This window comes from Tachypleus tridentatus, chromosome 3, assembly GCF_004210375.1.
Source record: "Tachypleus tridentatus isolate NWPU-2018 chromosome 3, ASM421037v1, whole genome shotgun sequence".
Lineage (NCBI taxonomy): Eukaryota > Metazoa > Arthropoda > Merostomata > Xiphosura > Limulidae > Tachypleus > Tachypleus tridentatus.
This window is the reverse complement of record NC_134827.1, coordinates 10,579,039-10,593,288: the sequence shown is the minus strand read 5'-3', so window position 1 is coordinate 10,593,288 and position 14,250 is coordinate 10,579,039. Positions and strand designations below refer to the sequence as shown.

General features: G+C 33.7%; 1 protein-coding gene across 6 annotated transcripts; it reads right to left on the bottom strand.

Annotated features, from left to right (window-relative positions):
• Nucleotides 1–6,342: 6,342 nt before the first annotated feature.
• On the bottom strand, nucleotides 6,343–12,401 carry LOC143246338 (actin, clone 403-like). 6 transcript variants are annotated; one of them, XM_076492895.1, is made up of 6 exons: nucleotides 12,267–12,302; nucleotides 11,745–11,806; nucleotides 10,028–10,187; nucleotides 9,214–9,453; nucleotides 8,407–8,653; nucleotides 6,343–7,438 (listed from the first exon to the last, which is right to left on the bottom strand). In XM_076492895.1, the coding sequence occupies exons 3-6, from the start codon at nucleotides 10,151–10,153 to the stop codon at nucleotides 6,921–6,923; spliced, it is 1,131 nt and encodes a 376-aa protein (XP_076349010.1). In that variant the 5' UTR covers nucleotides 10,154–10,187; nucleotides 11,745–11,806; nucleotides 12,267–12,302; the 3' UTR covers nucleotides 6,343–6,920. The 6 variants fall into 6 exon arrangements, with proteins under 6 accessions (XP_076349010.1, XP_076349008.1, XP_076349009.1 ...); XM_076492893.1 differs by lacking the exon at nucleotides 12,267–12,302 and adding an exon at nucleotides 12,208–12,248; XM_076492894.1 differs by lacking the exon at nucleotides 12,267–12,302 and adding an exon at nucleotides 12,218–12,248.
• Nucleotides 12,402–14,250: the final 1,849 nt, after the last annotated feature.

Below are 14,250 nucleotides of genomic sequence, written 5' to 3'. Positions count from 1 at the left end.
TGGTAAACTCAATCACTTATTTGAGTACAGCTTCGAAAGATGAAAATAAGAAAACGGAAAATAAAAAAAAAACTTTTAGCATTTAATAGGGAAAATGTGAACACTATGAAATTAGCCTAAATACTAGCTGGTCAAAAGTTTAAGACCATACTGAAACGAAGCGTTAATCACGTAACAAAATTTAGTCATTTGTGTTCAAGCATTAGCGTTGTCAACATCTCCCACTGACATCTCCTGTGTTACATTGGGTAAAAACATGACAAAGACTAAAAAGTTGACAGAGTTTGAACATGGCAGAATTGTCGGCCTGCAAAAGCAAGGTCTCTCTTGTGACTGGTGAGATTGGGCGTAATAAAACTGCTGTTGTAAATTTCTTAAAAGACCCTGAGGGGTATGGAACGAGAATTTCAAGTGGTCGTCTCAAGAAAATTTCGCCGGCGTTGAGCAGGAGAATTCGACGGGTTCTCCGGGAAGACACCAGCCAATCGTCGAACTAGATTAAGGCCCTTACAGACGCAGAATGAAGCTAAAGAACAATAAGACGGCATCTACGAGAGAAAGGCTTTAAAAACCGTAAATATCTTCAAAGGCCACGCCTCCTTCCACACCACGAAACAGCTCGGTTAAACATTACTAAGAAGCAACAAACATGGGACGTAGAAAGGTGGAAGAAAGTTTTGTTCTCTGATGAGAAAAAATTTAACTTGGATGGTTCAGATGGGTTCCAACGTTACTAGCGCGATAAGGATATCCCACCGGAGACATTTTCTACACGACACAGTGGAGTAGGTTCCATCATGATCTGGGGTGCTTTCTCCTTCCATGGAACAATGGAGCTTCAGGTTATACAGGGGCGTCAAACAGCAGCTAGCTACATTGGCATGTTAAAGAGAGCATCCTTATTGACTGAAGGCTCTCGCTTGTGTGGAAATGACTGGATCTTTCAGCAGGACAACGCTGCAATCCACAATGCCCGCAGGACAAAGGATTTTTTCATGGCGAATAACATGATTCTTTTGGACCATCTAGCGTGTTCGCCCGAACTTACTCCCATTGAAAATATTTGGGGGTGGATGGCAAGGGAAGTCTATAGGAATGGACGTCAATTCCAAACAGTGCATGATCTTAGTGAAGCCATCTTCATTACTTGGAATAACATTCCAGCCAGCCTTCTGCAAACGCTTATATTGACCATGCCAAAGCGAATATTTGCAGTTATTCGCAATGATGGCCGTGCAACTCACGACTGAGACCTCTTGGTGGGCATTTCTTACCCTGTTTAGGACTTCTTTTTGGTGTGGTCTTAAACTTTTGACCTGCTAGTATTTAGACTAATTTTATAGTGTTCACATTTTACCTACTAAATGCTGAAAGAGTTCTTTATTTTTATTTTCCCTTTTCTTATTTTCATCTTTCGAAGCTGACTCAAACAATTGGTTGAGTCTAGCAACGCAAAATACATATTTTTTCTTTATGTTCATTGGCCTTAAGATTTGGGCCAACAGAACATATATATATATATATATATATATGTATATCAAACGCTTACACTTTAACTGTTACGTAATATTATTATTGAAAAGTTTGTCGACTTCAAACATTAAATATACATATATTATACTAAACCAACATCTTACAATAAATGCCGCCACCTCCAAGCGTTATTTTCAAAGTGTTTTTTTCCTTATCTCTGTGCTACCTACTCAATGAACTATCTATATTTTGTCCACCGCAAGGAATAGAACCTAAATTTTAACGCTTTAAGTTCCTAAAGAAAGGACGTTCCAGTGTTAATTAGTATCTATACAACACATGCAATTAAAAAATTTTTTAGAAGTTTAGAGGGTGAAATATTAGGATTGTGTGCTAAACACGTTTTCGACAACTTCACTGCGTTATTTTCATGTAATCTCATAAAGGTACTTACATTTTCAATATAAATATTTTATCAAATCACCAAATAAGTACATTTTGATTAAATTTAAAATAAAGTATAAAATTACTTACAGCATACATCATTCAAATAATCGAAGAGCTATTTTAAGCCAGTAAATCAGTGTAATAGAAATGTTATGTTTGTGAATACTGTGCTAGATTTGTCTTTTGTAATTTTTATTATTTATACTTTAAACTGAGCAATGAAAATATACTTATTTTTAAAACTGGTGTTTTCAGAATTCTATATAACATCAAATATTCAATTATACAACATTCACCTTCTATACTATTGGTTGGTGAAGAAATATCCTTGATAATTAGAATATAATAGAATAATAAATAATTAGAATATCTAAAAAGAAAATAATTTTTATTGTGTTTCATTATATTTTACATCCTCTCCCAGGGGCTCGGCGGTATGTCTGCAGACTTTCATCTGCTAGAAACCAGGTTTTGATATCAGTGTTGGGCAGAACATAGATAGTTTATTAGGAAGCTTTGTAGTTAATTCCGAACAAAAAACAAACATTTTTTATCTGGATAATTTTTTAAAAACTTTAATTAAACTAACACTAATTACAAGTGTAGATATCATCTGGTTATCAATACTGATTTTATCTGTTACATTTAGCAATTTTTTTCCTGTTGTACAAATCTTTTCGGAAATAATTACAAATATAAAACTACAATGTTATGTTTCACGTTGCATGCTAATTTCTATAAATTCCCCTAAAACAGTAGTTGAATAAATTATATTAAACGACTTTCAGCCTCATATCTACATATCTGTACTAGTAGAGTGGTGGATGTAATGCTGTGTTAATTGCTTGTGTTTCATAAAAATATTGGCTAGAACTGGTGATACTGGATTGCCCATGCTTAGGCCATTTGTTTGTATATAGTTTTGGTTGTTGAAAATGAAGTTTGTCTTTATCGTGGTAAATTCTATGAGGGTTGCTAATTGGTTACTGGGAATGTCTGTAGTTGGGTTAGGGTCTCGGATATGGAGTCCTAAGGCTATCTTGCAGGCTTCAGCGACATCCAACAACCAAACTTCCCAGGTAAAATTACAAATTTATGTTTTCCAGAAACACCTAAAAACAACATCTTAAACGATTTTTTCAAAGAATTTTCTCACAAAACCATCAACATAATTTCACAAAACAGAAAACTAAAAAACAACCTTACAAAAAGAGACATTAATTCCATTAAAAACCTAAAACAAGACAAAAAACATAAAAATTCTAAAAGCAGATAAAGGTAACGCTATAGTCATAATGAACACGAATGAATACATCCAAGAAATGAAGAACATCCTATCAGACACGGTTGCGGGATTCAAATCTACAGAACACATACTTAATTTTTTCAATCACATTAACTCTATACATCCCAACATCAACTTCACATGTGAACAGGAAGAAAACAATCAAATATCATTTCTTAACCTCAAAATTACAAGAACTGATACACAATTTCAAACAGAAATCCACCGAAAAATCACCCATACTGGACTATACATTCCTTGGGACTCAGCACATGAAACAAAACAAAAACTCCACATATTAAGAAACCATATAAACACAGCCATAAAACTATGCTCACCAGATAAAATTAACGATGAATTAGACAAAATAAAACAATACTTCATCAACATCAATAAGTTTCCTCCACAAACCGTAGAAAACATTATACGCACACACCTAGACAGGAAGCAAAATCAACCAACAAAAGTAAATATATCTCACGAATCAAAAAATCACGAAACCATATATTGCTGTATACCATATATTCCTGACATCAGCAGACAAATAACCTACATTTGGCAAAAACTAGTAACAAAATATGACATTCCAGTTATTACCAAATTTATTCAAAAACCAGGCACAAAACTGAGGTCTGTACTATGTAAAAACTACACTGACAAACACCACACCAACATTATTTATAAAATACAATGTGATAACTGCCACGAATTCTATATTGGAGAAACAAGTAGAAAAATGGAAACCAGATTCAAAGAACATAAAAAGTCACCTTCACACGTTTTCGAACACTGCAAGTCAAATAAACACAACATAACCATAGAAAACACTCAAATACTAAATAAAGAGACAAACATAAACAAACGCAAAATTAAAGAAGCCTTACTTATACAACCATTATTTTTGACAGGGTATATGCTAGTCTGCGTATATAAGTGAAAAAAAAAAATGTGATTGTCTGTTTGTCCCGTATTTAATAACTACTCTTTGGTCGCTGGACCAATCTCAATCAAACTTTGTGGGACGATAGTTTGAAACAAGGGGCATATTAAAGCTTGTTAACATGCCTCTCCACCCCATTATTACTGTTATTGAACTTTTTATTATCTTTGATTTGAGTTAACATACATACATAGATGGCGCTACATTCTTACAGACACACACACACAAAATTCTATAAAATACAACATGCCAAATAATGTAGGGGGAAGGCACACAAACCTTTCACACATCTTAAAGAGTGCATTAGCATTCTGTATGGAGTAAAGCAATGAGAAAAATTGCCGCCACTGTTGCAATAATACATAAATCAACTTAAGTTTCTTCTCCAACAACCACTAAAAAGTTGATATGAACAGCAGTTTCTGAGTTATACCACTACCTACTTTGACCATTAACCTTTCAACCTCGACCCATTTGCAGCCAATAACTGTTAATTAATTAATCACGTGAAGTACTATGGAAGAACACTGAAAGCACACATACTCCAAGTCACTGGTTGCCACTTCTTCCTGGGTCCAGCATGGCCAAGTGGTTAGGGCTATCCTTGTAATTTGAGGGGTCACGGGTTCGAATCCCTGTCATACCAAACAAGCTTCCCTTCTCAGCCGTAAAGGCGTTATAACGTGACCGTCAATCCCACTATTCGTTGTTAAAAGGGTGGTAGACCAAGAGTTGGCGGTAGGTGGTGATGATTAGCTGCCTCCCCTCTAGTTTCAAACTGCTAAATTAGGAACGGCTAGTGCAGGAGCCCTCAAGTAGTTTGCGAAATTCAGAACTAACAAACCACAGCTCACTATAAGTCACCCTAATCATTCCACAGTGTATACCATGTTTTAACTATATACACGTTAAGTTCTTAAAGTTTAAATTTGGTAAGGTAGTGACGAATGTTGCAACAACATGTCTATATATATAGAGAGAGTTTGGTTTGTTTGGAATTTCGCGCAAAGCTACACGAAGGCTATCTGCGCTAGCCATCCCTAATTTAGCAGTGCAAGACTAGAGAGAAGGTAGTTTGTCACCACCACCAACTCTTTTACCAACTATTAGTGGGATTGATCGCACACTATAACGCCCCCACGGTTGAGAGGGCGAGCATGTGTGGTGTAATGGGGATTCCAACTCGCGACCCTCAAATTCCTTAATCACCTGACTATTATATAAAGTGCAAAAATCTTTGTATGTTTGTCCCTGTCATACCAAACATTTTGTGAAAATTAGAATTTATGCGTTATCTACCCCCCATGTCTTTTTAACATATTTAAGGACAATGCGCACCTGTTGATCCATCTTAGATCTCCCATTGTCTAAGCCAAACTAAAACTATTATATAAATAAATCCAGAATTTCTTTTTCTAACTCACTCAAATTTACTCCCTTCTCATCTGAAGGCAACTCTCCCATAGCCCAATATAACCGGAAAACAGGTTGAGTACTTTAGTTTGTACTCGCATTACAAAAACGTGTTTATGAATTATGCCAAGATACAAATCATGATTGCAGAAACAGTATGTGTAAAAACATCCCACTAAGGACTTTTTTTTTTTTAATACAATTAACACCTTTATATTGTAAATTCCAGTGCTAGATATTTCCTTGCTAAATTAGTCGTAAGGCCTGTTTTCAGTGAGAATACTTAGAATACGACTGAATTTGCATTTTGATTTATTAAACATGCCAACCAACAGAAATGAAACTTTAATTAAAATAGAAGTCTCACATTATGGAATAACACGTAATTTGTTTTTCAGTACTATCCACAATTAAGTATGTCCCAGTTTAATTTGTTGCTTGTTATTTACTCTCAACAATAAATTTAACTTAGCGTTTTTGTTTTTTTTGTTGTTATCCTCAACATGTCCTACTCAAATTTGTTTTTGCACAAACATTTGTACACCTTACCATAGAAATACTACTCAATAAAACTTGCTACATTGTAAATTTCTCATCCTTAAATTGATGAAAAGATAAATTTTTAAGGAAATGGTAAACTAGGTAATAAAGTCCCCACCTATCTCCCTAAACTACTGTGAATAACAAGGAACATTAATTCAAAAATCAATAGTTGGCAGAAAATCATCCGTAATGATAGCAAGCTCAGTGTTAAGATTAACACATGAAAATACTTGATGCAACATTTCTTACGAACATTTCTGAATTTTTTATTTATTTATTTATTTTTTTTTTTTTTTATACAAGTTAATTGGTCTGTTGCATGTCTTTATTTAATGAACATGAAATAATTGGCAAGTGTGTGTACATAATATAAGTTATAAATACACTCACACACTAAAATGAGTCTAACTAGACAAAAAGGTAACTAAACTACAATTTATGCATAAAGAAAAGTTTCACTTGAATATTTATTAATATATATAGTGTACAATTCTACAAATATTTTAGGCAGATGTAGACAACTCTTTAAACGACATTACCCTCCACTTAAGAGGACCATTACAGTAGAAAATAAAAATAAATTAAGTACACAAATATTAACATATTTATGGAATGCAAAAAGTTAACTGGAACAAACAAGCATTGTGCAAACTGTGAAGCTGACAACAAAAAGAAACTTAGCTCTTAAATTGTGATGGAAACTTAAATAATTCAAATTAAATTCAGTGTAACATAAAGCATCTTTTGAAGATTTGTCTTATCCCACTGATTATTCTTTGCTTGATATTTTGTTTTTACATAGCTGTAAAATGAAGCATTTTAGAAACACTTTCTGTGAACAATACTGGGGCCAGACTCGTCATATTCTTGCTTGGAGATCCACATTTGCTGGAATGTGGAGAGTGAAGCTAAGATTGAACCTCCAATCCAAACAGAGTATTTTCTTTCAGGGGGAGCAATTATCTTAATTTTCATAGTGCTAGGTGCTAAAGCTGTGATTTCTTTCTGCATTCTGTCAGCAATGCCAGGGAACATAGTGCTACCACCCGACAGTACAGTGTTTGCATACAAGTCCTTACGGATATCAACATCACACTTCATGATGGAGTTGAAAGTAGTTTCATGAATACCACAAGATTCCATACCAAGAAAAGATGGTTGAAACATAGCTTCAGGGCAACGGAACCTTTCATTTCCAATTGTGATGACCTGGCCATCTGGGAGTTCATAAGACTTCTCTAAAGATGATGAATTAGCAGCAGTACCCATCTCCTGTTCAAAATCTAGAGCTACATAGCATAGCTTCTCCTTAATGTCACGGACAATTTCACGCTCGGCTGCAGTAGACAAAAAATTTTAAATGTTAAGCCAAACTTTACAACATTAGAAATGTTAATATTTAAATGAAAAAACAAATACAAATTTATTAAAATCAAAACCCATTTTTGAAAAGAACTGTCCATTCAGCTTGATTTACTTTAGGATTGCCATCTTTAAACAGATAGCAGATTACCAACCGTAAAAAAGGAATGGAGTAAACCATACTCTGGTTTTCTTTTATTAAAATAACTATTTTAAATTTTGAAAGTTAGTTAATACACTGTAGGAACACAATGACTATCAATGCATCTAGACAAAAGACCTTAAATTTGTAATTCAAAGCTAAATTATTAACCAATAAATTTGGAATTGTTACTATTGATTATTATCTAACTTTAAATAGATTCTCCAAGTATTCTAGTTCACATTTGCACATTCTAAGTTGTCATATCAGATACAAGTTTACTACCTTAGTATTAAGTTTTAACATCAGCAACTATTCAACACAAATTATTAAAAAGATACTATTTGATACTCAAAGTTACTGCAGTTTTGAAAGGTTATGTATAATCTTAAGTGTCAAATTTATAGGTTAAAAGTTGTATGTGCCATGCTTTTCTAACTACACTGAAGTTAAAGAAAGTAATTCTCTAACTATCACTAAATGCAGAGACAAGTTACACTTCTACAGCTATCTGTTCAAACTTTAGAAAACAATAGATTACCATATTAATATAGTTAAATCAGCTTTAAGTAACTGAGGTAGAAAGAAGTCTGCTTAATATAAGAGACAATCATATGTGGTAATGGAAATTATGAGAACTACAACAGTAAACAAAATGTGGAATACATAAACAAAACCTCTGAATAATCATTTATAATTTGAATACTATTCAAAAAAGGTAAACATGAAAATTTTCCTCCTTTTCTGTAAATAAGCTCCTCTTGAAAATAGGATATTACAAAAATGTAACATAGGAAATACCTGTAGTGGTGAAACTATAGCCACGTTCTGTCAAGATTTTCATAAGATAATCAGTAAGATCACGTCCAGCCAAATCCAACCTTAAAATAGCATGTGGCAAAGCATATCCTTCATAGATGGGAACAGTGTGAGAAACACCATCACCACTATCCAACACAATGCCTGTGGTTCGACCAGAAGCATACAGAGAAAGTACTGCTTGGATGGCTACATACATGGCTGGAGTGTTGAAGGTCTCAAACATAATCTGTTTAAATTAAAAAAACAAAAAACAGACAATTAGTTTTCAGTTCCACTTAAAACAAAGTACAGGTTGTATATAGAAAATGCTAATTCAAATACTGGAAAGAAGTTTACTTCAAAAATGTGTTGAAGAAAACTAATGCCATGTCACTGTACCCAAAAGAAAAAAAAAAAAAAAAAACTTAGAATGTTTGGGATTTTATAATTATATGAAACATGAATCAAATTAAAATGTGAACAAGACATTACAAATAGGTAAAAGTAATTATGTGAAAATGTTAACCTTTTCATAAAGTAAAGGTTTCCTAAAAGGAATGTAGCAACATGTTTACACAATACATCATATTCTTAAACAACTTTTGGGTAATAAATGCTGATGATACAAAACCTACCAAACTGAGCTATAGTATGACAAAAACAGAATTTAGACTTCAGTTTAGTTACATTATACAGATAAACATAGAAAAAAAAACATTGGATTTTTAGGTATAGCTCAGGAACTTCTCCAAAGTTTAAATATGCACAAACAAAATCTTAAGATGTGCACTCTGAACTTTTAATTACCTGGGTCATTTTTTCTCTGTTGGCTTTGGGGTTAAGAGGAGCTTCTGTCAATAACACAGGATGTTCCTCAGGAGCAACACGGAGCTCATTGTAGAAAGTGTGATGCCAAATCTTTTCCATATCATCCCAGTTTGTTACAATACCATGTTCAATTGGATACTTCAGTGTAAGGATACCACGTTTACTCTGGGCTTCGTCTCCTACATAACTATCTTTCTGACCCATACCAACCATTACACCCTGAACAGAAGAAAAATTTGACAATATTGAATTAAATTAAAAAAAACAACAAAAAAAACGTTAATACAAGACCCAAAATATTTTCACGTAAACAATAAGGTATTGAGCTTCAGTATACCATTATACAGTATAAACAAATGCTCTTTATTAATATCAATAATAAAATGTTCTGTAATAATAAAGATATTTATTACAGTTTTCACAAAGACTTGTGCATTTTCCACTTTTGACTAAACAGTAAAATAAAATACTTCTTAAACTCAACCTCCATGACAGAAAGATGTTTTAAAGTTACAAAAATCTTCCCAGTAGTCAATACAGGAAATACTTTTGTTCCATTAGCAATATAGCAAAATACAATGTTAGAAAATTAAAAATTAGATTCTACAGTATTTGCATACCCTTACAAGAACCTTCATTGATTTAACCTTTTTTTATAAAAAGAACATTAAATAACTTCAAGTAACTATCATAACCAAGTACTATTAAAAATAAAAACACCATTAATCTAGAATACACTTCACAAACAAGTGTAGAAATTAGATATCAAATTTTTACTAATGAATGCAGTTACCTGATGTCTGGGTCGACCAACAATAGATGGAAACACAGCACGGGGAGCATCATCTCCTGCAAAACCTGCCTTACACATCCCAGACCCATTGTCAATTACAAGTGCAGCAACGTCGTCGTCACACATGATGTACTTTTGGTGAGAACAAGGAACAAGTTACCTGTGCAAAATCAAAAACCCATCACAACAAAATTAAAAATGTCAATAAAATAACACTTTTTGTAATACCAATCATATTTAATACTGTTGATTTAGACTGCTGTGTCTAAACAGCCAATGAAATGAAATATAATATTGAAACATAAAACAAATAAATAAATAAGCAATTAAAAGTGTTGTCCATTTTTGAATTTCACACAAAGCTACTGGAGGGCTATCTGAGCTAGGCATCCCTAATTTAGCAGTATAAGACTAGAGAGAAGGCAGCTAGTCATCACCACCAACTCTTGGGCTACTCTTTTACCAATGAATAGTGGGATTGACCATCACATTATAACACCCCCACAAATGAGAGGGCAAGCATGTCTGGTGCAATGGGAATTCGAACCCACAACCATTAGATTACGAGTCAAATACCTTAACCCACCTGGATAGGCCAGGCCAACTAAAAGTGCGATAGTGAAAGTGTAACCATGCAGCAATAAATATCTGATTTTTTTTTTATTTTATTTTATTTATTTAAAAAAAAAAGAGACATTTAACTACTCTAGTCAAAAAAAAGTGAAGCTCAAAGAAAGGCACCAACACATAGATTCTAGTCATGCAAACTGTTTTAGTAATCATCACTATGACAAAGAGTCATAATTCAATAATATACAAAATATTGATTGATGTGGAAAACTTAACTACAATAGTTATGCTTTACTTATTTTAGCAAGCCAAAACCTGGAAAATTACTACAGCAAGTTGATAAAAGTAAAAAAGATATTAAACTGTGTTTACCTTAATTATTAAGTAACAGTTACAGCTCATGGTAAATGCATTTTCACACTGACTTACAACATTGTCGATTGTTTTTGTCATTTTTCTCTTTCTAAAGAACTATACTGACTTCACAGAGAAGTTTCAAAGGTGATTGCTGTTAGGGTAATTTCAGTTAATGGAATGTTTATCTTGTGAGGAAAGATAAAGATTAACCCCCTCTTTAGAAAAGAGTAAGAAATAATTATAACAAGTTTACAAAGATTAAGGAATTAATAGGATGAAAAGCCTTCCAGATCATTGTACAATATTCTGAAAATAATAAAATGAAAGGATACCAATAGTGATAGTCAATACTTTACTTGTTTAAAAGAAAAATCAAACTCCTTAATATCTTGAATAGATGATGTTATACAACAAGCCTTAACTGAATTGCATTCACCCTACACAGTGTGGAATTCATAATTGATATGCCATGAAGTAAATGTCCAAACATTTAAAAATATTAAATACAGGCCTAAAACATCAGTATATAAATCAATATACTAATAAGCCCACATTTACTGACCTAGGTTAAAAATACAGATACTCTAGTGGATTTACGAGAATAACTAAACATTACAGCTTATTTATCGGCGTTATACTAATAGTGGTAATGTTATTGTATTTGCAAGTTAATATTTAACTTATACATTTAAGTACTTAATTTCGTTAAAACTACATATATGCAGTATAACACCCAATAGTAACAACAGATAACGAAACTCTGCATTAGTAAAGATATGGGTTAACTCACCAGTCTGGCGGGAAACAAGCCAAAAGATTTACTCCTGAAAGTTCTAGTACTATTAGTCCTAGCTAAAAAACGTTAAATATTAGTTCAGAAAATTTTAGTCGCTAACACTATTACTCGGTCGTTAGTATTACCACTGCACCCGATTTATAATTACAACTTAACACTAATGGCTAGACACCGAAAACAGCACCTTAGACTTAGTACAATAAACAGCTTTCAGATTTTTTACGTATATATAGTTTTGCAAACATGCACAACGTTACGATCACTGATGAAGTACACAGATTTCAGCTGCAAGGTATAACAAATGATAAATATACTTATTGAGTAGCAACAAGTCACCTCACAACAATCTAATTTCTTAGACTAGATTTATACCTCACCCACAAATTCAACCCACGATAATAACTACTTCCTAGAATTAAACTTTACATCAATACTCTAAGTGCAAGTGTATACTAACTTCCTCTTACACAGTATCCTTCGAATCTCAAATATTTCGAATAACTAAAATTAACGTACCAAACCCGCAGCTTTTAAGTCTTCCTCTATAGTCTAGCACTAATATCGTACCGGTAACATTACTAACTTTTTACCATATATGGAACTGTAACACAACAACTAATTCGCTATATGATTCGTTTACTCAAGTTAGCTTCGTCATCAGTAACCAATCATAAAATACCGTAGTTTGATGTCCATATATGGAACATACGCTACTATTTGACCTAAAATTCCGTATCATGTGAGGCAGAGTGAGTAAGTTAAATTGATTGACAGAAAGTTTTTAATCATAAGCCACAGTAAAACGTGCAGAAGAGAGAATTTTTAGCTTAATATTAATACTGTCCTGTGTGTCTATTAGTTTTAGGTTTCCACAGTGATACGTTACTGCATTTTTAAAGTTAGATTCAATGACATTTGGCTATATACATACAAACGTATATCCATATATCGCAGTTGATGTATTGCCTCATTTCAGGCACGTTATCTATATAACTATAATAATACCATCTATTGCATGTTTATGTAACTGCTTCGCAGCGTGTGTGTGGGTGAATCTGCACCAAAGTTGGTTTGGAGATTCATTAGGTCCATACAGAATATACAAATTTGCGGGCCTCCAGTAGCATTGATAAAGACCGGGTTTCGATACTGGTGGTGGGCAGAACACAGATAGCCTATTGCGTAGCGTTGTATCTAATTCAAAACAAGGTTTTTAGTTTTACTTTATGTGGGTTTTGTTTTGATTGATCTTCACCAAATGTTTGACATGAATGTGCGTCGAGTCCAAGGAAAGATAAATTAAAAAAAATTACTGTTTCATAATATGTGTTTTGCCATTTTAATGAGAGTTTCTTACAAGTAAGTGTAAGGGAAGCAATTTTTCATGTTCTAATATAACGTTTCATTAATCATTAATTTACATAATTTCCTTCCAGGAGACGGGTACTCCAATAGTTACTAATAAATTCCGGGTATGAATGTATACCTCTCCTATTTAACTTATGAAAATTATGTAGCCGCATAAAAACTTTAAGTTTTGTAAGCCTATGGGAACCTCTTTCTTAATCCCAAACCTGTGTGCTGCCTAATTACAAATATATATTAAAATTCTACTATAGTTTGGGAGAAACTTAATTGTCTGTTGTCTAACAACTCTTAGCCTTTTGCACACGGATATAAGAAATATCGTTTATCAACTAGAAATAATTCGGGGTGCGACAAGAAGTAAGTTAGTTTTCTTAAAAATGCCTAGGAGCCCGGCATGACCAGGTGATTAGGGTGCTCGACTCGTAATTTGAGGGCTGCGGGATCGAATCTCCGTCATACCAAACGAGCTCGCCTCTTCAACCTTGGAGGCGTTATAACGTGACGATCAATCCCACTATTCATTGTTAAAAAGAGTAGCCCAAGAGTTGGCGATGGGCGGTGGTGACTAGTTGCCTTCCCTCTAGTCTTACATAGCTAAATTCAGGACGGCTAGCGCACATAGTCCTCGTGTTGTTCTGCACGAAATTCAAAATCAAACAAAACGTGTTGCTTATTGCTCTTCTGGTACGGCATGGCAAAGAGTGTTGAGGCGTTCGACTCGTAATTCAAAGGTTGCGGGTTCGAATCCCGGTCGCACCAAACATGCTCCCCCTTTCAGCCGTGGGGGCGTTATAAGTGACGGTCAGTCTCACTATTCGTTGGTAAAAGAGTAGCCCAAGAGTTGGCGGTGTGTGGTGATGACCAGCTGCTTTCCATCTAGTCTTACACTGCTAAATTAGGGACGGCTAGTACAGATAGCCCTCGAGTAGCTTTGTGCGAAATTCAAAACAAACAAACAAACTGCTCTTCGACAAAAAAAAAATCTAAAATGGAGAGTAAATTGCTGTTAAATGATCAAGCCCAGTAGACATAAATACTTTTACTAATATGTACTTTCGATATTTGTATTGCTTCTGGCATATTTTTGGAAAAAAAAAATTTTATATTCATAACTGTCAAAAATTTCGTTTTC